Below are 25,934 nucleotides of genomic sequence, written 5' to 3'. Positions count from 1 at the left end.
AATTGAGTTAATTATGCATGTGAGTCCTATGAGTTCTCATTTTGAACGCATAAAAGGCAAAGCATCTTAATTAATGGAAGGTACATTGATAAGGAAAATGTGAGCTGCTTAACTACCTGGAAGACGTGGTGGGCAGCTGTGCTACCATAAGGCAAGAAATCAAGATTAAGAAAGTTCGGTCCATATGAGTTTGAATTTGTCGTAAACTCTGGTTTTAACAAATTCACATGGATAGGAACAAATACACCGCTTTAAATCTAAGTGTCATAAGATTTCCTCCTTCATGAAAATGATTGTGAGGAAATGCTTTCACTAAGAAAGATTTTAAAAAGGATAGTGATTGTAAAATTGCATTCTCAAATTCGATTATGGTTACGGTATCCCTTTCCATGATTTGAGTTGTGAGGTTTGGCAATTAGTCTTAATTGTTTGGACACACATATGAACTATCTAAGGCAAAGGTGTATAAGTTCAAGAAGCATTGATAAAAGATTATCAAAGCACTAAGTATTAGAAACATGGACTTAAGAAATTCAATAGGTATTGTTTTTTTGAAAGTTAAAATGTTTATGAATAAATGTCGAAGCTAGTGGGAGCATAAGTGTTATATTTTATAATAATAATCATGATAGTGGGAGCATAAATGTTATGATTGTATGATTATTAAGGAAAGTATTGCAAGTTGGCAATATTAATTATAGAAAACAAGAGTCATTCTTTGCAAAGTTGTAAGGATGAAATAGTTGTTTTGGTATAATTAAGGGAGAGAATATTATGCTTCATTTCAAATCTAAAGGCTTAGGTTGTGGAATGTTAATAAATTTAGTCAAAAGTACATAGTGTGTTCTTAAAATTTCGATTATGATTACGGCATTCCTCTTCACAATTCGAATTTTGAGAACATAGCAAATAAAACATTATGGCAAAATATTGATAAAGTATCAAATCTTTATGTAAGACATTTTGCATCGTGTCCCATACGCTTCGGGTACAGGATCGATTGCAAATGCTATAATAATTGAGTATTCTAAAATTTTCCAAATGTTTAGCGCATTTAGAGGGAAAAAGGACTAGAATCCGTTTTTAACCAAAATAATTAAACAATTATCAAAAGGACAATCCAAAGTTCGCCGAGGATTGATCGCTTGTGAGTAGTTGGAAGTATAGTATTGGAAAATATGGAAATGTTTCCATATTGGATGGACCATATCGAAATTATTATGAATAGATAAGATTCTATTAAGAATGAGTTGTCATATGGAAAATATGGAAACGTGTCCATATTGGGAATTGAATATTGAAAATCTATGTCTAGATTAGAAACTTTTATGCAAAAGGATGTTCAAAGGAATGTAATTTGAGTGAGAGACATCACATCTATGGAACTGTCTTGTAACAATCTCCGATAGAGGACTTTGTAATTTCATTGGCAATAGTCTTTGTGACTTTGGTGCAGTGATATTACAAAAGGATCGTTGCATAAAATGTTAGAATCTACCATATTCTATAAGTTTTATGCAAAAGGATGTTCAAAGGAATGTACTTTGAGTGAGAGACATCACATCTATGGAACTGTCTTGTAACAATCTCCGATACAGGACTTTGTAATTTCATTGGCAATAGTCTTTGTGACTTTGGTGCAGTGATATTACAAAAGGATCGTTGCATAAAATGTTAGAATCTACCATATTCTATAAGTAGCAAGAATTTGATGTTCTTACACTTATGAAAAAGGATTAGGAGTTGTGAAATGAGAATGATTGGAAATGTGTCCAATTTGATATATTTTACAAAGTAAGAACCATAGGTAAACATTGTGTGCATGCGGAAGAGCATGGGACAAGTGTAATAATATAAGTAAGAAGTTGATTACCCAAAATGACAAATAATGAGTAATCGATATGGTGATAAATAAAAGGGGTTTTATTTATGCTCAAAGGGTTAAGGCCATATGGGATTAGTATTATTCTTGTGTTTCACTTTGCATGTTTTGATTTCCTGAATAATTTAATTGATTAAGAACAGTCAAATTATTCGAACGGGCCACAGTCGTTCATATGTTGGAAGTAGGTATGAATGAAGACTGTCATGAATTGGTGTGTGGATTGTCTAAAGAGTGTTAGACATAAGAAAATGTTTGTTGCAATGTTCATGAGTGCTTATGAATATGAATTTGAGCCTTGGATCAAACCCACGCTCACTTGGATCACTCCATGGATTGTATCACAAGTGATTGGTGAGATGATAACATCTTATATTCTTGAAACCGAGATGTGTGAGTTGTATCTTGCAAATCGGTTGCACGTTGATAATATGTAAACACACTAGTAACTTGGTGTCATAAAACATATTGTTGTGTGTGATTTGGTGAGTAAGTGCCAGCGAGCATTGAATCAAATTTTATCCATTCCTTTTATCCCAAGTAGGATAAAAGCGATATCTTTAGGCCCCTCGATGGTTTAGTGATGACAAACGTAAATGCTCGGTCGGGCTAGGGCTAATTTGATTTGTTCAATTAGTCAGTCGTCATAAATCGGAAGTCGAGAAATAGTACAAAGAGAATGATTTGAAATCAAATCTCATATGATATCTAGAATGGAGGAATATATGATCCCTTATCTAAAGGACACGCGTATCTGATATGATCAAAGTTGACAGCTGCTTTGGAAAGCTACGATTGCAGATCGGGATCTGAAGTCACACGCATAATAGTTATTAGACTTATCCAAGTGGGAGATTGTTGGATTAGTGTCTAAGTCCATAACTATTTTGGTATGTACTTGACCCGATGGTGCATGGTCCTTTTGGGTTGCCTTCACCAAAGCAACTTGATAGGATGAATTATGGAGAGAAAGGATTAAATATGATTTATTACTATATATTATGAGAATAATATATTAAAGAAGAAATCATATTGTTTAATTAATATTAGTCAAGAATTAATTGGTAATTAGTTTTGTGACTAAAAGAGATTAATTAAACTTAAGGGACTGGAATTGTAATTATAAGATAATTGCAATTTGGGCTATGGATTGCCTTATATTAAGGAGTGGACGAATTCTATGGGAAAGCCCATGAGGAAATCGTCCAAGGCCTTAAGGAAAGGAATCTATGGGTTGCTTAGGGCTTAAGCATCCAATTTAGGGTTTCCTTGTTAGATAACCCTAATAGCCTAACTATATATACATCCCTTATGACCTAAAAACGTGGCTAAGCATCCTTCTAGGGTTTCACACGTTTTAGGGCAGCATCCATCCTCTCTCCTCTTCATCCTCTTGCTCTTGGTGTTTGTGAATCATTAGAGGAGTGGCATTTGTGACTCTAAGCTTTCTAAAGTCAATACAAGGAGGAATTGGATTGTTATTGCTACATAACAATCAAGGTAATGTCTTAAACTCATTCTTATGTTAATATGATTACTTGTATGCTAGAATTAGGGTTTATAGTCTTGGATAACTTGCATGTACAATGGAGAAACCTAGATCCAAGCATTAGGGTTTGTATGAGCACATAGGATGTTCTTATGATCAAAACCCATCAAGATCGTCATTTGATAGTTGTTTAATAATTTCAGTCAAAACTCGTTCTAGTCCTTTTTCCCTGTTAATGCGCTAAGCATTTGGAAAATTTTAGAACGATCAAACATTATAGCATATGCAATCGATCCTATACCCGAAGCGTATGAGACACGATTCATAATGTTTTACATAAAGACGTGATACTTTACCAGTCTTTTGCTATAATATTTTCAAATTGCCATGTTCTCATAATTTTGATTATGAAAAGTGATACCGTAATCATAACCAAATTTTTGAGAATGCAATTATCATTTCCATATATAGAATTTCCTCATGTTGAACCATTCTAACATAACATTCATATATATTTGACTAAATTTGATTAAAAATCCACAATCTAAGCCTTTACATTTGAAATTAAGTATAATATTCTCTCCCTTAATTATAGAAAAACAATTTTTTAACACTTGCGACTTTGCAAAGTATAACTCTTGTTTTCTATAATTAATAAAGCTAACTTGCAATACTTACCATAATAATCATGTTATCACTAATATGATGATTGGCATAACACTTATGCTCCCACTAGCTTTGACATGTATTCAGAAAACAATGGAACTTCCAGAAAACAATGCTTATTGAATTCCTTAAGTTCATATTTCTAATACTTGATGCAGATATGCACCTAAAACTTTGATTTTTTTTTGTTAAAAAAATTAGATTTTTTTAAAATATTCTAGTTTTTTTTTTAATTTACTGGTTTTTAAATACTTACTTTTTTAAAAAAAATGCAGTTTTTTGAAAAAAGTAGCAGTTTTTTTTTAAATGTAGTTTTAAAAAAAATTGTAGTTTTTTTTTTTTTTTTTTTTTTTTTTTTTTTTTTTTTTTTTTAATTTGCAGCTTTTTTTAAATGGTGTTTTTTTAAAAAAAAAATCATAGTTTTTTTTTTTTAATTTCATTTTTTTTTTAAATTCATGTTTTCTGAAAAAAGTAAAAAATCTTCATTTTTTAAAAAAAATCAAAAATTATTTAAAAACAAAAATATGAAATTTGATTTATTATGTTAATTTTTAGAAGATTTTATTAATATTTCCAATAACAAAAAATTATACATTAAATGAGATTGGTAAGATGACGATCATGTCCTTAATGAGTTAATTTTGATCTAACGCTCCCCCTTTAGTTCTCAGGTTCTCGGGAAACTATGAGTTCTCAACCGATCTCACCCATATATATATATATATATATATATATATATATATATATATATATATATATATATATATATATATATATATATATATATATATATATATATATATATATATATATATATATATAACATCACAAATTTAATTAATTTTTGGTGATTTTCGATTCTATCTTCAATGATAGATGGTTTGAGCAGTTTGAGATGTTATAAAAGTAATTATAAATGTAATATTTTTAGCATTATAAATAAAAAATTACATACAATTGATCATTAATACATAGCAGTTCATGATGGTTTGACCGATAAACACCGACTAATTTTTACCAGTTGTTACATATTAATACAATTTATATAAATAACAATATTATTTTGTTACATTATATATTTAATTAACTAAGATAATGTTTGCCTATGATTGAGCATGTTTATTCACTTGGGCTATGTTTGACGTAAGAGCTGATAGCTGAAAAGTTAGTTTCTGTATGAAAAACTAGTTGTTAGCCGATTAAAAATGGCGTTTGATAAAACTAGTTGATAAACTAGCTGAAAGATATAAAATTACATAATAAGGCATTAAAAAAATATGTTTTCTATAATTAATTAAAAGTATATTTGAAAATAAAAAAATAAAAAATAAAAAATAAAAAATAAAAAACCTCCTGAAAAACTAGTCTACGACTATGTTTGGCGTACCAACTGAAAATTAGTTGTTAGCTGAAAAATTAATTGTTAAATAAAAAACTAGCTGATAACTAAAAACTAACTGATAAAAAATAATATTTGGTAAAACTAACTGAACGATACAAAATGACATAAAATAAAAATTAAAATAATATGTTTCAATGATTAATTAAAGGGTATATTTGAAAATTTTAGAAAAGTTTTTAAAAAGCTAGTCGAAATAGTTTTTTAAAAAACTAGTCGAAATAGTATTTAAAAAAAGCTAGTTTATAGATTATCCTTTTGTCTGTCAAACATAACAACTTAAGAAAAACTCAAAAAATAAGTTAACCTATTAGCTAGCTGTGATGTATCAAACACAACATGTGTAGATTTTTAAAAAGCTAGTTTATAAACAATTTTTTTTTTTTGTTTTCGAAACATATTAACATAACAACTTAAAGAAACTCGAAAAATGAACTAATTGTTTCCTAACAAACACAGCCTTAATCGACCTAATTGCCACGTTCTAACCAATACCGGACATAGGATTGAAATATGAACGCAGTTTATAATTAGAGACATTTTGTGCGTTACAAAATAGGGGGAAAAAACTCCCAATCAAAGATTAAAGTAGATATTTCTTAAGTTAGAGGGTCCAAATTAAAACTCACTTAGGAATTCAAGACACTCGTAGAAGCATCCAGAATGAGTCTCCCTCCATTTTTCACGCTTCATAGAAGCGCCTAGAACCCACCAGTAACAACCACGCCCTGCCCTCCGCCGGTATAAAAACCACTCTCATCCTCCTTCCCCGTCATCAGATTGATTTCATTCTGTGTTTCGCTAAGCATTTTTCTCTTAAATTCTCAAGTAACCTTTCCTGCTTTTTCTTGAATCCTAGTTAATCGGTGGCAATGGCGGATGTGCAAATGGCAGATGCAGAGACGTTCGCATTTCAGGCTGAAATCAACCAATTGCTCAGTCTGATTATCAATACGTTCTACAGCAACAAGGAAATCTTCCTACGAGAACTGATTAGCAACTCTTCCGATGCGTTGGATAAGATCCGATTCGAGAGCTTGACGGACAAGAGCAAGCTCGATGCGCAACCGGAGCTTTTCATCCGGCTCGTTCCAGATAAGGTTAACAAAACCCTGTCCATCATTGATAGCGGAGTCGGAATGACCAAAGCAGGTATATAGTTTTCTTAGTTTTGTATTTCTTTATTGATAGCTTCATGCATGCCTTCCAATGTGTTTGTGAATAATGTATTCATTGTTACTGTCGTAATAATGTAGATTTGGTGAACAATTTGGGGACGATTGCGAGATCTGGCACAAAGGAGTTCATGGAGGCGCTACAGGCCGGTGCTGATGTGAGCATGATTGGACAGTTTGGTGTCGGTTTCTATTCGGCCTATCTTGTTGCTGAGAAGGTGATTGTCACCACTAAGCACAATGACGATGAGCAATACATTTGGGAATCCCAAGCTGGTGGCTCATTCACAGTCACTAGGGATGTCAATGGTGAACAACTGGGTAGGGGGACTAAGATCACTCTCTTCCTCAAGGAAGACCAGGTAATTACATCTCCTCAGACTCTGATCTGCTCTTCAATACACTTTTTATTCTGCTGTTTTTTTTTATATGGTGTAATACGATTGTTACCATTGCAATTACATCGCCAATCTCTAGTTCTGCATTGCTCTGCTTTAAGTGAATCGGATTGTCAGATCAATGATTATCTGTTTTTTATTTGAGCTAATTTTTAAATACATCGTAGATGGTATTAGATTGAAGAGTTACTGAGATCTGTTATGCAACTATTGCAGATGGATTACTTAGAGGAGAGGAGGATCAAAGATCTTGTGAAGAAACACTCCGAATTTATCAGCTATCCAATCTATCTGTGGACGGAGAAAACAACTGAAAAAGAGATAAGTGATGATGAAGACGATGAACCTAAAAAGGAAGAGGAAGGCGATGTGGAAGAGGTTGATGAAGACAAGGAGAAGGAGAAAGGAAAGAAGAAGAAGATCAAGGAGGTTTCACACGAATGGGAGCTCATCAACAAACAGAAACCAATCTGGCTCAGAAAGCCAGAGGAGATCACCAAAGACGAGTACGCTTCTTTCTACAAGAGCTTAACCAACGACTGGGAAGATCATCTAGCAGTTAAGCACTTTTCAGTTGAAGGACAGCTTGAATTCAAGGCGATCCTCTTTGTTCCAAAGAGAGCTCCGTTTGATCTATTTGACACTCGCAAAAAGATGAACAACATCAAGTTGTACGTGAGAAGGGTGTTCATCATGGACAACTGCGAGGAGTTGATTCCTGAATATCTCGGATTCGTGAAGGGTGTTGTCGACTCCGACGACCTTCCACTTAACATCTCCCGTGAAATGCTTCAACAAAACAAGATTCTGAAAGTTATCAGGAAGAATCTGGTCAAAAAATGCATCGAGATGTTCAATGAAATCGCTGAGAATAAAGAGGACTACAACAAATTCTACGAAGCGTTCTCGAAGAATCTAAAGCTCGGCATCCATGAAGACAGCCAGAACAGATCAAAGCTAGCCGACCTGCTCCGGTACCATTCCACTAAAAGCGGCGATGACGTCACCAGTCTGAAAGACTACGTCACCCGTATGAAGGAAGGACAGAAGGACATCTTCTACATCACAGGCGAGAGTAAAAAATCCGTTGAAAACTCTCCTTTCTTGGAGAAGCTTAAGAAGAAAGGTTACGAGGTCCTGTTCATGGTGGACGCCATCGACGAGTACGCCGTCGGACAGTTGAAGGAATACGACGGGAAGAAGCTGGTGTCTGCAACTAAAGAGGGTCTAAAGCTTGAAGACGAGACGGAGGAGGAGAAGCAGAAGAGGGAGGAGAAAAAGAAGTCGTTTGAGAATCTGTGCAAGACGATTAAGGAGATTCTGGGAGACAAGGTGGAGAAAGTGGTGGTTTCCGACAGGATTGTGGACTCGCCGTGCTGTTTGGTGACCGGAGAATATGGATGGAGTGCAAACATGGAGAGGATAATGAAGGCGCAGGCGCTGAGAGACAGTAGCATGGGGTCGTACATGTCTAGCAAAAAGACGATGGAGATAAACCCTGATAATGCGATAATGGAGGAGCTGAGGAAGAGGGCGGAGGCCGACAAGAATGATAAATCGGTGAAGGATTTGGTGATGTTGATTTTTGAGACTGCTTTGCTGACGTCAGGGTTTAGTTTGGAGGATCCGAATACATTCGGAGGGAGAATCCATCGGATGTTGAAGCTGGGTTTGAGTATTGATGAAGAGGAAGGAGGTGATGACGGTGATGAAGTTCCGGCTTTGGAGGAGGAAGGCGGCGAGGAGAGCAAGATGGAGGAGGTGGATTAGGCTGTGTGATCGGTCAAGTTTTTTTGAATTGGGGTTTTTGGATTAGTATCTGCATATTGTAGAATGAAAATGTTAAAGTGAAAATGTCCGTTTGGAGTTGATAATACTACTATTGGTATGCTTTGGATTTCTGCTATTGTAAAATGAATTGGGGTTTTGATTTTTGCTTGATCATAATCAAATTATCAAATTCACATGTTCAAATGAGTTTCTAACCAATTTTTAAAAATAGCATTATTTTTATGTTACCTTTATTCTAAAATAAGTACCGTTTTGATGGGAAACAATCGCTATCCCGATTGTTTTTATGGTTTTTTTATATAGAGAAATTTTAAATGGGAAATGTTGAAGTGCATAGGAAGTGTTATTATATTATGATGTATTATGATCGGAACAAAAACCATCAAAGTTCTCCATTATGACCATCTTAAAATTGTTTGTAAGCTATGTCTTACGGATTTATACACATAATGCAATTTACCTGTTCATACGAATTTTTTTTAGAAGTTTTTGAAGTTTCATTACACAATTTTTTTTTTTTTAAATTTTACACAATAACTAAAAAGTAAAACAAGTTTTTAAATTTTCATTACACCAATCATGTGGAGATTTTACTTAGATAAACTTGTTTTGAATCATATCCCACGTATTAGTCAAATGAGCATTGAATTCCAAAAATCATTTAAGTTCAAGACATTTTAATCTCAAAATCGTCATCATTTAGGTGAAATTTTTGAGCGAAACTATTAAGAAAAGTGCACAAGTGTCTTTTATATCAAATGTTCATTCACATCTTGCAACAAAATATACCCGTGTTAAAAAAACAATTAGGGGTTAATTATCCAATTTACTTCAAACCGCATTCATGTAATTATATTTTAATTTTAACACTAACAGACAAACACAATTTTTTGAATTTTCATTACACTGCTGATGTGGAGAATTCATTTAGGTAAACTTGTTTTGAATCATATCCGACGTATTAGTCAAATGACCATCGAATTCCTTATATCATCAAACATTTGACCATTTAAGTTTAAAACGTGCTAATTAATCTCAAAATCCCCCCATTTAGCCATTGTGGTATATGCTATAGTTTTTTAAATTGATAAATTTTAAGTGAAACTTTTGACCGAAACTGTAAAGAAGAGTGCACAAGTGTCTTTTTTTATAAGAAGTATTATGTATTATGATAGTCTTGAACTAATGTTTAGAAATTTGTCAAATAGAAAGTTATGGTAGTAGTCTAAGTTATTAATACATGAACTATTATTGATAAATGGACCATTAGGACATGGTCCGGTAGATGAAGATGAAGTGTTATGATGAAGATGGAGTCTTATGATAGATAAAAACTTGTTTTTATCTAATGTTCAGCCACACTTTTGCAACAGAAATATACCCGTGTTAAAAAAATTAGGATCCAATTATGCAATTTAATACAAACCATAAGACAAATTTTTGAATTTTTAATACACCGCTAATGTTGGAGATTGCAACCTAGTAAACTTGTTTTGAATCTAGGGAAAACCATAGAAAAATCCAACCTATTTTCATCAAATACTTAAAAAAATCACTATATTACTTTTTAGTACAGGAAAACCTTTATATTTTTTTAAATTCTTATTTAAGGTTTTCGGAAGCTTAGAAAAACCTACTTTATTTTCATGAAAGGATTAAAAAAACCATTATATATTTTTTTTTAGTGTATTTAAACCCTCATATTTTTTAAAATATTTTTAATCTAATGAATTGTAACAATAGAAACTTCAAGAATCGAGTACCTAACATTTTTGGCTATTCATGATTTACCAAGCTCAATGCCTTAAATGATACATTTTAAAAAATATAAGGGTTTTAACATACAAAAAAATAATATAGTGGTTTTTTTAAGATTTTGAAGATAATATGTTGGGTTTTTATAAGATTATCCCTTGAATCTTATCTAACCTAATTATTAAATTGCTATCAAATTCCTAAAATCATCAACATTTGATTATTTAAATTGAAGTCGTGCTAACTAATTTCAAACTCATCACACCATTTAACTATTAAAGTGAAATTTTTACTGTAACAGATGAAAAAAACTGCACATAGTGTCATTTTTATAACAAGTGTTCTATGTTATGATGATCTTAAATTATGACCTATAATTCATGATCCGATAGATGAAGATGGAGTGTAAATGAGTATTACTCATAAATTGACTATTAGGGAATGGTCCGACAGAAAAGATGGAATGTTACCATGGATAAAAACTTTATCTAGGGTCGGTCCTAGACAATTTGGGGTTCGAGGCCAAAAAAAAATTGGAGCCCTCATAATGTTTCTTTTTTTATTATTATTAAAAAAAGAGGGTGACACCTCCACAAATTTTATTAATTAAAAAAATAATATAATTGAAGGTTTGGAACTCTCCACCTATGGAAAAAAAAAAGACTTCGGGACAGATCCTGGAAGTCAAACAACCTAACAATTATTAATACAAAACAATAAAATAAAAAAGCCAAAACTTGCTCTAAACCATAATACATAAACATATCAAAGAAAAACTAAAAACATTTACATTTACGAGCTTTTTTAGATGCAAAATCATCAATTATATAATCAAGTTCAATATTATCCAACAAATCTTTTTCAATGCATAACATAGCCAAACCATTTAATCTTTCTTGTGACATTGATGATCTTAAATAATTTTTTAATAATTTTAGATTTAAAAATTTTCTTTCTACTGATGCTACAGTAACTGATATGATTAATAAGATTTTATATGCAATACAAACATTTGGATAAAAAATCTTTACCTTTGACAAACTCTAAAATTTCAACCGATGACATAACAACATTTGACAAAGTTTTTTGTAATACGTTAAGTTCCATCAAAAATTCATTTAAATCCACATCACATAAGTTACTATGAGTAAACTTATTTACAAAAACAACACAACTTTTTTTAAGTTTAATATCATCCAATGACTTTAACCTTTTTGAATCATATAAAAATCCAAAAATGTTTTCAAAGTTTGTTAATTGCTCAAATCTACTCTCTAATGATGCAATTGTCACATCAACAATATATATAAAATACTCAATTCTAAATGATTATTCGGGTGATTGTAATTCATCTTCACAACTAATTTCATCAAATTGTTTTTTTTTTTTTGTAGTAATTTGGCGTTTTTTTGGAATATAGGTTCAACTTCCATATCCGATGCAATGGCCTTAGCATTATCAATACTAATGGCATAACCTTCATTTCTATAATTTAAAAAAAATGTTATCATATTTTTTAATAGATCAATTGTGACATCAATACACATAGTTTTGGTTTGCATTTTTTTTACTAACTTTATTTATAGCAAATAAAATATCATACCAAATTACCATACCAACTAAAAAATCATAATTTATAATAGTATTAACTAAACTTTCAGCTTCACTTTTAAACTTTGCATCATCACACAATGAACTTAATTCTATTAAGGCATCCCTTATATGAGGAGCTTGAAACCTAATGGCTTTGACACTTTTTATTCTACTCTCCCAACATGTATTAGATAAAGATTTTACCGTTAAGTTAGGGACTTTATCAAGTAATATTGACCATCTTTTGGTTGAACTTGAACATAATACAAAAATGCGTTGCAAAACTCCAAAAAAAGAAATCGCTTTGGCACAAGAATGAGCCATATCACCAACCGTGAGGTTAAGACTATGACAAACATATGACATAAACAATGCTTTTGGATTAATTTCAAGTAATCGTTTTTGAACACCTTGGTGTTTTCCTTTCATGTTAGAACTATTATCATAACCTTGTCCTCTTACATCATCAATATTAAGACCATAAGATTTAATTGCATTTAATAACTCATTAAAAAGTTCTAAACCCGATGTATTTTCTATCTTTAAAAATTCTAAAAAAAATTCTTCAACTTTTATTTTATTATTAGACATGTTTACACATCGAATAACAAGAGTCATTTGTTCTTGATAGCTAACATCGGGGGTGAAATCAAGAATAACAGAAAAATATTTTGATTATTTTATAATATTAATTATAGAATTTCTAAAATTATTAGCTAAAATAAAAATAATTTCATTTTGAATTTTGTCTCCTAAATAATGAAGATGAGTTTGATGATTTTTTATGTGTCTAACATGTTCTTGCATTATAACATCAAATTCTGCCATCATTTGAATTGCTCCCAAAAAATTACCATTAGATTCTTGAAAAAGTTTTTTGTGACAACCTCGAAAAGCCAAATTATATTTTGCCAAATATTTAATGACAACAATTATTCTTTTTAAAACTTACCTCCAACGTTCTTTTGTAGTTAAAACTCACGTTCTTTAAGTCTATTAAATAGATGTTTCCAATCATTAAATCCATCATTTTCTAAAGAAATTTTATTAACATAATTATTAGGTTTAAACAATTTACAACAAAAACAAAACACTTTATCAACTTTTTTTTTGAGTAAATTAACCATTTTCGATCACTCGTCTCACCATTACTTAACTTTCTAGTATAAGAAGCATAAGAAAAATGTCTAGATAGATTATCTTTAGGATACACAAAATTTGATTATCTTATTGACCCTTTTTCAATCAAAATATATTTTAAGTTATTATCAAGATTATCTCAATTACTAGGATCATATATATCTAAAGGTGGAATAAATTGTTCATTGTTATCATTCATGACATTTTCATTCTCATTCTTATTTGAAATGTTAACATTTTCATTATTGACATTAACATCTTCATTATTAATCTTTTCATCGTCAAAATCAACATTTTCATTTGAAACTTTTTCTTGAGAAACATTTTCATTCAAGACATTATGTTGCTCTTTAAAAACAGTTTCATGTACGAGATTATCTTGTTCATTTACTTGTACATCAGCAGAACTATTTTTATTTTTTAAAAAACCTATGCATAGACCCTTTTTGAGTTTCATTATCTTGTTCAATTTTTTGTTTTTTCTTTCATTTTTCACTTCTAAACATACTTTCTAGGATGCATATTCAATAGAGTGATAAGAGGCAATCAAAGAAACAAACAACAAGCACACAGATAACAAATAATAAAAGATTAGAGTGAGAGTAAATCGCAATTTCGCAGATAGCGTGAGAGTAAATCGCAGATGGACCTATTCCATCTGCGATTTTACCCCTATATATACAGAAAAAAAAATTAAAAAAAAAAATTAAAAGCACCTGCGAATGTACAAAAACCTAAAACACAGCTGTGCTTTAGGTGTTTGTACATTCGCAGATGAGATGCTCATTTCGCAGATGGGGCATCTCCATCTGTGAAATCGTTGGCTAATTTTGTAATTTCGATTTTTTTTTGGTTATTTTTGTAATGTCATTAGTGTAAATGGCTATTTTTGTCATTTTCTCTTAAAAAAAATACAAAACAATCAAAGGTAAAATCTTAATTAGCAATAGACTTATCGGCGGTACCACTCCCGCTTCAACGAGTGAGTTGATTGGTTTCACTAATCCGGATCATCATCACTCTCTACTTTCTCTTTTTTATTTTCTCTTGTACCATGTGTTTTAAAACTTGTACCTTAGTTGTTTTGTATTTTTTTTTTAATTGCATGGGTTAAGTGAGTTCAAAAAGATAGGATTTCTATATGTTATGGGTTTGAAAAGATGAATAAAAAAAAGAGACAAAAATTGATGTGACAGTGGGTTCAGTGGGTTGGAAAGGAATGATTTCCTTCACCCTTTTGATGGTTTTAAATTATTGTTTTTAAATTTGACATGTAGAGTTATCGGCGGTACCACTCCCGCTTCAACGAGTGAATTGATTGGTTTCACTAATCCGCATCATCATCTCTCTCTACTTTCTCTTTTTTATTTTCTCTTGTACCATGTGTTTTAAAACTTGTACCTTAGTTGTTTTGTATTTTTTTTTTAATTGCGTGGGTTAAGTGAGTTCAAAAAGATAGGATTTCCGTATGTTATGGGTTTGAAAAGATGAATAAAAAAAAAACAAAAATTGATATGGCAGTGAGTTCGGTGGGTTGGAAAGGAATGACTTCCTTCACCCTTTTGATGGTTTTAAATTATTTTTTTAAAATTTGACATGTAGAAAGTTATGATATTAGTTATATTATTAAAGCTTGAACTATTACTCATAAATGCATCATAAGGGCATGGCTTGGTAGATCAAGATGGGGTGTTTTTGACGGATAAAATTTTGTTTTTATCTACTGTTTATTCACACCTTGCACCAAAAATATACCCAACTTAAAAAACAATTAGGGGCTAATTATGTAATTTATTTCAAACTATAAAGATCATTCATTCATTTATTTTTTAATTTTAACACTAACAAAAAAATAAAACAAATTTTTGAATTTTTATTAGACCACTAATGTGGAGATTTCATTCGGTTAAACTTGTTTTGAATCATATCTGATATATTAGTCAAATGACCGTCGAATTCCTAAAATCAACATTTGAACGTTTAAGTTAAATACGTGCTAATTAAATCTCAAAACCGTCATCGTTTAGTCATTGGTAATTTTTCAAATGAAAACTTTGACCAAACTGTTGAGAACAACAATTCACAAGTGTCTTTTTTATAACAAGTGTTCTATGTTATGATGTTTTTGGATTATTTTTTATAAATTTGACAGATAGAGAATTATGATAGTAGTTTATGTTATTAATACTTAAAATTATTACTCATAAATAGACCACTAGGGCATGGTCTGGTAGATAAAGATGGAGTGTTAGGACAAACAAAAACTTGTTTTTATCTAGTGTTCATTCACATATTGCAACAAAAATATACCTATGTTAAAAGAAATTAGGGGTTAGTTATGCAATTTGCTTTAAACCATAAGGACCACTCGTGTAATTATTTTTTGATACGATAAATAAAACAACTTTTTGAAATTTCATTACACCGTTTGATGTGATAAATAAAACGACTTTTTGAAATTTCATGACACCGTTTGATGTTGGATATTGTCACCTAGTAAACTTGTTTTGAATCATATATGACGTAATAATCAAATGGCCATTAAATTCCTAAAATCGTCAGCATTTGACTATTCAAATTCAAGTCGTGCTATTAAATTTCAAAAATCATCACGCCAATTAACCATCGAAATCCTAAGTGAAACTTTTGATCATAATTTTGAGAAGTTTTCGATGTGTTTTCTATAACAAGTGGTCTATATTATAATGATATTAAATTATTGCTTATAAATTTGACGGGAAATTGCCTTAAAAGACCAATTAAGTTTCAAAAACGTTCATATTACCCCAATTACGTTTTTGTTGTTCACAAAAAACCAACGAAATAATGTTTTTTATTATAAATCCAAATAAAGTTACGAATAAAAATAAGGTTTTTTAATGGTGACCGGCATCTGTGGGTTACGATTCTTTGTTTACCGGTGATAATCTGACATGGATTATTAAAACACATTACATCAAACATAAGTGCCACAAGGATATCGATTCACCATCAAGGGTTCTCAGTGAAGGGTGAAATCGATATCTAGGGTTCTTACATAACGGTGAACTCGTGACAGTGAAATTGATTTTTACAGAAGGTGAAGGAAAGTTAGTCGATTGTGCAGCAAGGGTTCTCAGCAGCAAGCGTGTCTCGTGACTCACTCAACATTGATGTCTCGTGCAACAAGCGTGTCTCGTGACTCACTCAACATTGATGTCTACCATCAAGGTGTTTTTTCTCCTAATCCCTTGGTTTACTTTCATCCTGATAAAGTACCTGTTATGGGGCTAGATGTACGTAACATGGATTTCAAGAAGTTCAAGACCTATCTCCAAAAATTGATCAACAATAGATGTCGGGATATGTATTACTGTCTTAAAAATCGGTCCCTCGTAGATGGGTTAAGGGAGCTCAGGGATGAAGATGATTATGTTAGGTTCCTTGATGCTGGGTTTGATGATGATGATAATCAAATAAGTATCTACATTGATGACCATCATGAACCCTTATTAGATTGGATTGAAGAAGAAAAAGCTGAAGAATGGGATAGTGGTACTGAAACATATGAAGATGATGTGGACTCGGTATTATCGGATGATCTATCGGTGGACCATGAAGCTGATGATGAGGACATTCAATGGCTTGAAGTTGTTGATCCTTTTTTGTCACAAAAGAACCTTATTCCACAAAGAGGCATAGAGGAAGAAGCTGGTGGTAAGGTAAAAAAACATCCTATTCACGATCCAAACCAAAAATGGGACACTATGATGCCTGAGTTAGGTATGAAATTCTCTGATCGAGATGAACTGAAACATATGTTAACAAATTATGCTGTGTCTAAGGGTTATTCATTGTGGTATGAAAAAAATGAGGCAAAAGCATTGTTAGTAAGGTGCAGTAAAAATGAAAAAGGGAAGCCATCTTGCCCTTTTAGACTATGGGCTAGTCCCATGAACAAGGAAAATTCATTCCAGATCAAGTCACTAATTGATAAACATAATTGTGCTAGACAACAAAAATTGGGTTGTCTTGTTACGTATAAGTAGATTGGAAAAATGTTAATACCTGACATTTTGGAAAGGCCTAAGTTTAGCTATAGGAAAATGGCAGAAGTGGTTAGGAAAGATTATGGTCTCAAGGTAAGTCTTGGGCAGTGTAGAAATGCCAAGTACTTTGCACTAGATGAGATTTCAGGCAATTTGGTAAGCCATTATGAGAAACTGTGGAATTATGGTGCTGAGTTATTGAGGGTTAATCCTGGGTCAACAGTCTTCATCGAGACAAATCATACGCCTGATGCTACACACTACTTCAAAAGGATGTATATTTGCCGGAAGTCTATCAAGGATGGCTGGATTGAAGGATGTAGAAGGGTTATCGGTGTTGATGGCTGTTTTTTGAAGGGTATTTGCAGAGGTGAGTTGTTAACAGCCGTTGGTAGGGACGCAAACAACCAAATGTATCCTCTAGCATGGGCTGTTGTGCCAGTTGAAAACAAGGAAACTTGGATGTGGTTCATTGATCTTCTACTTGAGGACATTGAGATGGGAGATGGTAGGGGTCTTACAATTATTTCAGACCAACACAAGGTGTGTTATAGTTTACATTTTACTTACTGTATTATGTGTTATTATGTACTTTAAAACTGAAATTTGTTATCACCTTGTAGGATTTAATGGAGGTTGTTAAGGAAAGGGCACCATCATGTGAGCATAGGAATTGTGCCCGACACATCTATGCCAACTTTAAGAAGAAGGGGTTCACGGGTGTTGAGTTTAGGAGGTTATTTTGGAGTGCTGCAAAGGCTACAACCGATTCCAATTTCCGATCATACATGAGGGAAATTCGTACAATGTCCACAGAAGCTTATGAGCACCTGATAGAAAGAGACCCAAATACATGGTGCAGAGCATTCTTTGAACCTCAGACTTGTTGTGATGCGGTGGAAAACGGTATATCTGAATCTTTCAATGCAGCAATTGTAGAGGCCCGGAAGAAACCAATAATAACAATGTTGGAAGAAATCAGATTGTACGTGATGGAGAGGATATACAATCAAAAGATTAAGGGGCATAAGTGGGACATGGGAATCTGCCCCTCTATTAAAAAGAGGATTGAGAAGATGAAAGAAGAACAAAGGTATATTATTTAATTGTAAGTGATTTAATATGAAATAACTTACCTTCTTAATATGATTTCAGGTACTGGGATGTTATTCCAAGTGGCGAGGAAGAATATGAAGTGAAATTAGCCCATGAAGTTTATGTTGTTCACCTTGAAAGCAAAACTTGTGGTTGCAGAGCCTGGCAACTCAGTGGTATCCCTTGTGTGCATGCCATTGCTGCTATATTATACCTGAATTGAAATGCAGAGGACTATGTAGCCATATGGTTTAAAACAAGCATGTTTGGAAGTTGCTATAGGTATCCATTCAAACCAATAAATGGAGCTAACATGTGGCCTGATGTTCTATTTGATCCCATATTACCACCTCGGCGTAGGAGAATGCCAGGAAGGCCCAAAGTAAACAGAATGAAATGTCCTACAGAAAATGAAGGAAAGCATAAAATTAACAAGACAGGGATGTCCATCTCAAGATGTAGTAATTGTCATCAAGAAGGACACAACAAGAGGCGATGTCCATTGCTCAAAGAAGGTTCGTTTTTATTTTGATTATTCATTCATCTACATTTGTATAATAATTATTATTTTTGTTTTAACAATGCAGCAAATAAAGCAACTGTTAGTGAAGGGGATGTTGAAGAAGGGATTAGTCAAGATGGGATTAGTGAAGATGGGGTCAATGAAGATAGGGTCAAGGGAGATGGGGTTAGTGAAGATGGAATTGGTGAAGAAGAGGCTGTTGAAGAAGGCGATATTGAAGACCACCAGGAGGATGAAATTGAACAACAAGAGGATGAGATTGACCATCAAGAAAATCATCACCATCAGCATCAACCTGTTTTTTTTCAGCATTTTGTTGCGAACAAAAGGCGATTACCTTCTGAGAGGATCACGAAACTGAAGTTAAGGAAGAAGGTGGTAACAAAAGATGGAAGTGGGGAAAGTACTGAAAATCCAGTTACTATAAACTAGGATAAGTGTGTTCTATTAGGATTATGTCAGATACTTTGAAATGGCACATCTTTTGGTGCTTAGTGCACATCTTTTGGTGCTTAGGCTTGTCTTTTTGATGCTTAGGCTTGTCTTTTGGTGTTGTGCACATTTACCAACATTTAGTGCCATGTGCACATGCTTGATTATGTGGTTTAATTATGCTTTGATATGTAGTTTATTACCTTTTATGCATATTATAACAATGTACCATTTTGCCCCTATTTGTTAAAACTATGTTAAAATTGGTAAAAACTGTTTTGTGGGACTATTTTGTCAACAAAACTGCCCTTGTGTTTAAAAACCATTTACAACACAAATTACATGCATAATGTCAAACACAGATTTTATGGACTATTTTGCCCTTCCTATTATCATTTGATAAAGTGTAATCTTATTATGGACTATTTTTCCCTTGCTATTTTCAATCAATAAAAGTATGTTGCTATTATGTGTGTTTTCAATAAAACTGCCCTTGTGTTTAAAAACCATTTACAACACAAATTACATGCATAATATCAAACACATGTTTTATGGACTATTTTGTCCCTGTTATTATCATTTGATAAAGTGCAATCCTTTTATGGACTATTTTGCCCTTCCTATTATCATTTGATAAAGTGTAATCTTATTATGGACTATTTTGCCCTTGCTATTTTCAATCAATAAAAAGTATGTTGCTATTATGTGTGTTTTCAATAAAACTGCCCTTGTGTTTAAAAACCATTTACAACACAAATTATATGCATAATGTCAAACACATGTTTTATGGACTATTTTGTCCCTGTTATTATCATTTGATAAAGTGCAATCCTTTTATGGACTATTTTGCCCTTCCTATTATCATTTGATAAAGTGTAATCTTATTATGGACTATTTTGCCCTTGCTATTTTCAATCAATAAAAAGTATGTTGCTATTATGTGTGTTTTCAATAAAACTGCCCTTGTGTTTAAAAACCATTTACAACACAAATTATATGCATAATGTCAAACACATGTTTTATGGACTATTTTGTCCCTGTTATTATCATTTGATAAAGTGCAATCCTTTTATGGACTATTTTGCCCTTCCTATTATCATTAGATAAAGTGTAATCTTATTATGGACTATTTTGCCCTTGCTATTTTCAATCAATAAAAAGTATGTTACTTTTATGGACTATTAGCCTTCATAAACACCTTCTATGTGTATCAGCCTTCACAAAGACCTTCTTTTCATTCCCACTTCGTAACCATTTTACATGAGTACAATGCAACTACTTTGAAGATACATATCCTGATAATTTCAAAGTACATTTTCCTTACATAATAAACTTAACACTAAATCATGTACTTCACTACAAACAAAACAACAAACATCAACACTAAACATTTCATTTTATCCAATTCCTTTCTAAAACTCTTACATTCCTTATCAGTCTTCATCTTGTACTCACTGAAATCATGTTCCAATATTGCAATCTTCACTTCAGTATTGAAATCATGTTCTTCATCTTTCTTATTCTCGTTCTTGGTTATAATTTCTTCATCATCATCAACCCATTCCCAGAAATCACATTTATCCTTTGGATCCTTCATCTTCAATTATAACATAAACAAACAATATTGTAGCATGAAAAACAAAAAGGGACCCAAACAAGAACAAGCTTTTAGATATATACTTACCAAAGAGTTAGGACAAACCCTAAATTTTTTACCAGGATTTGCCTTTGTTGTTGATATCCAGATGCGAGAAGGAAACCCACAATCACAAGGATGTGCCTTATCAATTGTGCTTTTTGACTTGGAAATTTTTGATCTTGAGCATGAGTTGGAGGATCGAGACGAAGAAGCCATGTTGAAGAAGTCAATTGATTAAGGAGTCGTATCCCCCATTATGCCCTATATTTATCTAACACAAATGCCACGTAGATATGCCAACACATATGCCAACTCAACAGAAATATGCCAACTCATTTACCCCCATCGTTTACCTGCAACATGCCGGTCACCATTAAAAAACCTTATTTTTATTCGTAACTTTATTTGGATTTATAATAAAAAACATTATTTCGTTGGTTTTTTGTGAACAACAAAAACGTAATTGGGGTAATATGAACGTTTTTTAAACTTAATTGGTCTTTTAAGGCATTTGTTGTAGTAGTCTACGTTGGACTATTACTTATAAATTGACCATTAGTGAATGGTCCGGTTGATGAAGATGGAGTCTTACGATGGATAAAAACTTGTTTTTAGCTAATATATTCGTTCATACCTTTCAACAAAAACATATGAGTTCAAAAAAATTGGGACAAATTATGCAATTTACCTTAAATTATAGGACCATTCATATTACTTGTTATTTTTTAATTTTAACACAATAACACACAAGTAAAACAATTTTTTTAAATTTTCCCTACACTCAAGATCATCATCATCATTTAGCCATTGTGATATGCTATTCCTTTTTGTATTGATCATTCTAAGTAAAACTTTTGACCAAAACTTTTGAGGAGATTTCACAAGTGTCATTTTATAACAATTGTTCTACATTATGATGGTTTTGATTTATTGTTTATAAATTTGTCATAGAAAGTTATGCTAATGATCTAGGTTATTAATACTTGAACTGACAAGTTGGGATTAACCAACTTGACTAATAAGGTATATAACAATGTGTTTTTGGACATGAAAGTCATGAGTTCAAACTAAGACATATATTAACTCGTCGTTGTAAAAAAAACTATATCCGTAGAACTGACAATGACATTGCATAATATTTACAAATTGAGGTTAGCATGCTTGGCTAACAAGGTGTTTCTAACAAAGAGGTCATGGGTTCAATCTCATTTATTTATTAAACCGTTGTTCAAAAAAATAACCATTAGGGCATGATACAAAAGATGAAGATGAGTGTAAAGATGGATAAAAACTTGTTTTTATCTATTGTTCATTCACACGCAACAAAATATACATGCGTTAAAAAAAAGGGAAATTGAGTAAACCAACCACTTTTTTGTATGTTTTTTATCAAATAACTCATTAATTTTTTTTGTGTGTTTTTTTAAATAACTCATTAATTTTTTTTAAATAACCATTTTCTTCAGAGTGAGCCATTTCGGAAACAATTTTGGACCCGTATTTTGGTGTGCCAGCCCATTATATTTCCTCCATAATGGCTATTTCGAAGTATTTGTATGTATTATGGACCTCGGATTAGAATTTTAAATTTGGAATATATTATAAAAACTTTCGGGTCTCGACTTCATTCCGGATCCCGAGTTCATTCTGGATCTCGCTCCGACTTTCCGATTCCGATCTCCGACATGCGATTTCGATTCCGACTCTCCGATTCCGATTCCGATCTACGACACGTCACTCCGATATGGAAGACGATCACTATGACCTGATTGTTTTACGGGTAAGTTATTTATTCCAACTTAAGATTTTTTTTATATTTATATCATCCGGAATGAGATGATAATGTTCCAAAGTTGCAATAGAAGATGACAGTGCATTATGATAAACCCAAACCTAGTTTAGTTGTTTGTATAATGTGAATATTCTCCGAAAAGTACTGATCTGGAACAAAACGTTGCATTCCAGAATTCGAAGAACACCTACGGAATGAATCAACAATGTTTCGGAGTTGCAGTATATGATGTCATTGCATTAGGACCAACCCAAAAGTAGTTTAGTTGTTTATGTAATGTTACTATACATCAAAGTCTAGTGTTCTAGAACATAAAATTTCATTCTAAAACGCTCCGGAATGCGAGGAATTGGTCTGGAACATGTAGAATAGGTCCAGAACACTAAGAACTAGTTCGAAATGTTGGTCAGTTTTTGTTTTGAAGTTGGTTTATAACAATTTTTTTACTACAGCACGACAGGGTTTTTGATGCATCCATTACACTGTCTTGTAAACCGAAAATCGGCGGAGATATTTTTGTGGCATTCAAAGACAGACTGACATGTGAGACTATGTTCAAGAATTCATGTGTGGGAGATGGTTACACATTCCTAATGTAAATGAGAATCATTTGCTGCTACATTACATCTTTTGTCATAAAGTTATCACGGACCCCCAAAGCGAAATAGAGGAAATGGTTTTTTTAGATTGGGGGTTACGAGCTGTCTTTCGGAAGAAAAAAATTATCTTGTCACCGGACCTCCAAAACAAACTATATGAAATGTGTTTAAACATTCGCTTAATGACTTATCGGACGAGGATGCGGTCTCTGTATGTCTTCCTTATTTGTTAGAGAAGGAGCTTAATGAGCGGTTGGTTAAACAACTTGTTTTAGAGGAGTATTTCGCTTTGGTATTCAACCTTGATGAAATCAACAGGTATCATGTTGTTAATTTATAGGGAAATCTCCAAAAAAGTCCCAAAGTTTTGGGTCAATTTATGATCTATTCCTAAATTAAATTTCATTAATGAAAAAAGACAGGAAACCGACTATTATAATCAGTTTAACCCTTTTTACCTTTTGTAGCAGGTTGCTGAGGTGGCGTGCCAAATGGACTGTTTGGCTGAGGTGGCAGCTAATATGGCATGCCATTTCTTTATATCTGATTTGTCGGAGAAAAAAGGGGAGGTGGACTCGAACCCGTGACCTAACACTCTCAAACCTTATATCTTACCATGTGAAATAGAAAGTCTTATTGTTATTATTTCTTTAACTTCATTTATAAAGCTTTATAACTTTCATCTTACTCCCCACATCAGCCCAACAGGACCATAATAGGACCATTCGATATACCTTTTGTCTTGCCTCCATTTCCTTCCCCAAAACCCTGTCGAAACTCGAATTATTTCTCCAATTTGTCGGTACGTACGCTAAAACCTATTTGAAACTGACACCGATTAAGACTGAACAAGAAGATGTTCAACCCCATAAAACTTCGCTTCAAAAAACAATAGCTTGAATCTCAAAGCATTTGGCTTTTGATAGAAGACTCCCTGTTCTTAATATAGATAAAAGAATCGAAAACAAATTCAAAGTCTCTACTAATAAAAGGGATTATGTGGTTGTTCAAAAGAATTGAAGAGGTTGGAGAAAAGGGTATTGGACCCAATTAGGGTTAGGATTTGTATGGTTGTTTGAAAGAGTTGACCACCTACATCAATGGTGAGTACGTTTGTTCTAGTGAAATCATGAAGATTCTTGGAAACCCCATTTGAGAGAGGCTTTGACAGTGAAAAGAATGACATGAGATAAGAGAATCGAAGTTAGAAGAAATATGTAGGGGAAGAAGAAGGGTTAGAAAGAGAAAGATGCGAAATTTCAGATGGTAATTAAAGGTAAATTATAAAAACTTAATAAATACATCTGAAGAAGTAATAGTAATAAATGTTTCTAGCTCACATGGTAAGGTGTATAGTTTGGGAGTTGAAATGTCACGGGTTTGATTCCCCTTCCGTTTTTTTTTTTTAAATCATTTTTTTTACATTATAAAAGAAAGGGCATGTCACATCAACTGTTATATAAATCAAATCATCCATATGATATATCACATCAACAGGTAAACTATTGCAAAAGGTAAAAATAGGTTAAAGTGATTACAATAACCAGTTTCGTATCCTTTTTCATTAATGAAATTTAATTTAGGACTAGATAATAAATTGACCCAACACTTTGTGACTTTTCTGAAGATTTCTGTAATCTATAAATTATGGACTATAACTAAAAAATTTCAGAAATTTAATTGGAATTTTTTTATGTTACATATATCATGTGGGAATTAATTATCATTATTAATATTTTTTAAAATTTTAATTGAGATTTTTTTATATTATAAATATCCATGTGAAAGGATAATTTGTAATCAGTTGTAATCACACCTGATTACTATCTCCAAAACATATACATCGGATCTTGAAAAATTACCTAAGACCCTAAAGAGCTTTTTATATGTTTTTATGGTAAGTAGGTGAATAACAATTTATACGTTATTTTTATTTTTTTATTTTTGCTAACAATCTAATACATGATTTTTTTAGATACAGATTTAAAAATTTTCTATTTTATCCGTTATTTTTATTTTATATTTTTGCTAACAATCTGATAATACATGATTTTTTTCAGATATGAATTTTAAGACTATTCTATAAACAACTTGTTTGGTACTCCGACAAGAGAATATTAGCCCTCAGGTTGTTGCATGATCAAAACGATGTCTTTTCAAAAGATCTCGATGCAACCATTTTATAAAAATCAACTAATATGGTTATTTATATGTTTAAATAACAACTAATATTTACAACTTTGTTGACCAGATAAAAGACAAACTATTTTTATTATTCAAAAAACTAAATTCAAAAAACTAAATTAAATTAAAAGCTTCAAAGCCGCTTCTAGTTAAACATTAAACCACCATCAACCTTAAAGTAGCACCATATGCAAAAGGGATTTAGTTGAAAATATAATGAAGATCAACAGAAAAACTTAAAATCTGAGTAAGAGCTCAAACAAAAAAAATCATGGAATACAACATATGAAGATCAACAACCACTAGCATTTTAAACTTTAAAAAGATCATCAAAGTGAAAATGGAACTCAAAAG

At 32.2% G+C, this 25,934-nt stretch overlaps 3 protein-coding genes across 4 annotated transcripts; 2 read left to right on the top strand and 1 right to left on the bottom strand.

Annotated features, from left to right (window-relative positions):
* The first annotated feature begins 6,019 nt into the window (after positions 1-6,019).
* LOC145010747 (heat shock protein 83) lies at positions 6,020-8,983 on the top strand. 2 transcript variants are annotated; one of them, XM_078969272.1, is made up of 4 exons: positions 6,020-6,177; positions 6,296-6,588; positions 6,693-6,973; positions 7,226-8,983. In XM_078969272.1, exons 2-4 carry the CDS (start codon positions 6,309-6,311, stop codon positions 8,777-8,779), a joined length of 2,115 nt encoding a protein of 704 aa, XP_078825398.1. In that variant the 5' UTR covers positions 6,020-6,177; positions 6,296-6,308; the 3' UTR covers positions 8,780-8,983. The 2 variants fall into 2 exon arrangements, with proteins under 2 accessions (XP_078825398.1, XP_078825397.1); XM_078969271.1 differs by lacking the exon at positions 6,020-6,177 and having other exon boundaries at positions 6,199-6,588.
* Positions 8,984-17,373: 8,390 nt separating this feature from the next.
* On the top strand, positions 17,374-19,366 carry LOC145009366 (uncharacterized). The gene is made up of 5 exons (XM_078968076.1): positions 17,374-17,859; positions 17,940-18,409; positions 18,472-18,576; positions 18,694-18,926; positions 18,999-19,366. The coding sequence occupies exons 1-5, from the start codon at positions 17,374-17,376 to the stop codon at positions 19,364-19,366; spliced, it is 1,662 nt and encodes a 553-aa protein (XP_078824202.1).
* A 1,232-nt stretch (positions 19,367-20,598) lies between these two features.
* Positions 20,599-21,281, bottom strand: LOC145012853 (uncharacterized). The gene is made up of 2 exons (XM_078971652.1): positions 21,051-21,281; positions 20,599-20,963 (listed from the first exon to the last, which is right to left on the bottom strand). Exons 1-2 carry the CDS (start codon positions 21,219-21,221, stop codon positions 20,706-20,708), a joined length of 429 nt encoding a protein of 142 aa, XP_078827778.1. The 5' UTR covers positions 21,222-21,281; the 3' UTR covers positions 20,599-20,705.
* Between the last annotated feature and the right edge of the window lie 4,653 nt (positions 21,282-25,934).

Source organism: Lactuca saligna, chromosome 8, assembly GCF_052625555.1.
Source record: "Lactuca saligna cultivar CGN05327 chromosome 8, ASM5262555v1, whole genome shotgun sequence".
Taxonomy (NCBI): Eukaryota; Viridiplantae; Streptophyta; class Magnoliopsida; order Asterales; family Asteraceae; genus Lactuca; species Lactuca saligna.
This window is presented reverse-complemented; position numbering and strand designations above follow the sequence as displayed.

Bases quoted from the DNA above. Each gene is read 5' to 3' on its own strand.
- LOC145010747 (XM_078969272.1), top strand. From the start codon at position 6,309: ATGGCGGATGTGCAAATGGCAGATGCAGAGACGTTCGCATTTCAGGCT. The intron at 6,589-6,692 runs GTATATAGTTTT...GTAATAATGTAG, and splicing joins AGTCGGAATGACCAAAGCAG to ATTTGGTGAACAATTTGGGG. The intron at 6,974-7,225 runs GTAATTACATCT...CAACTATTGCAG, and splicing joins TCTTCCTCAAGGAAGACCAG to ATGGATTACTTAGAGGAGAG.
- LOC145009366 (XM_078968076.1), top strand. From the start codon at position 17,374: ATGGCAGAAGTGGTTAGGAAAGATTATGGTCTCAAGGTAAGTCTTGGG. The intron at 17,860-17,939 runs GTGTGTTATAGT...ATCACCTTGTAG, and splicing joins TTATTTCAGACCAACACAAG to GATTTAATGGAGGTTGTTAA. The intron at 18,577-18,693 runs GCAACTCAGTGG...AAGTTGCTATAG, and splicing joins ACTTGTGGTTGCAGAGCCTG to GTATCCATTCAAACCAATAA.
- LOC145012853 (XM_078971652.1), bottom strand. From the start codon at position 21,221: ATGGCTTCTTCGTCTCGATCCTCCAACTCATGCTCAAGATCAAAAATT. The intron at 20,964-21,050 runs GTAAGTATATAT...TTATAATTGAAG, and splicing joins GGGTTTGTCCTAACTCTTTG to ATGAAGGATCCAAAGGATAA.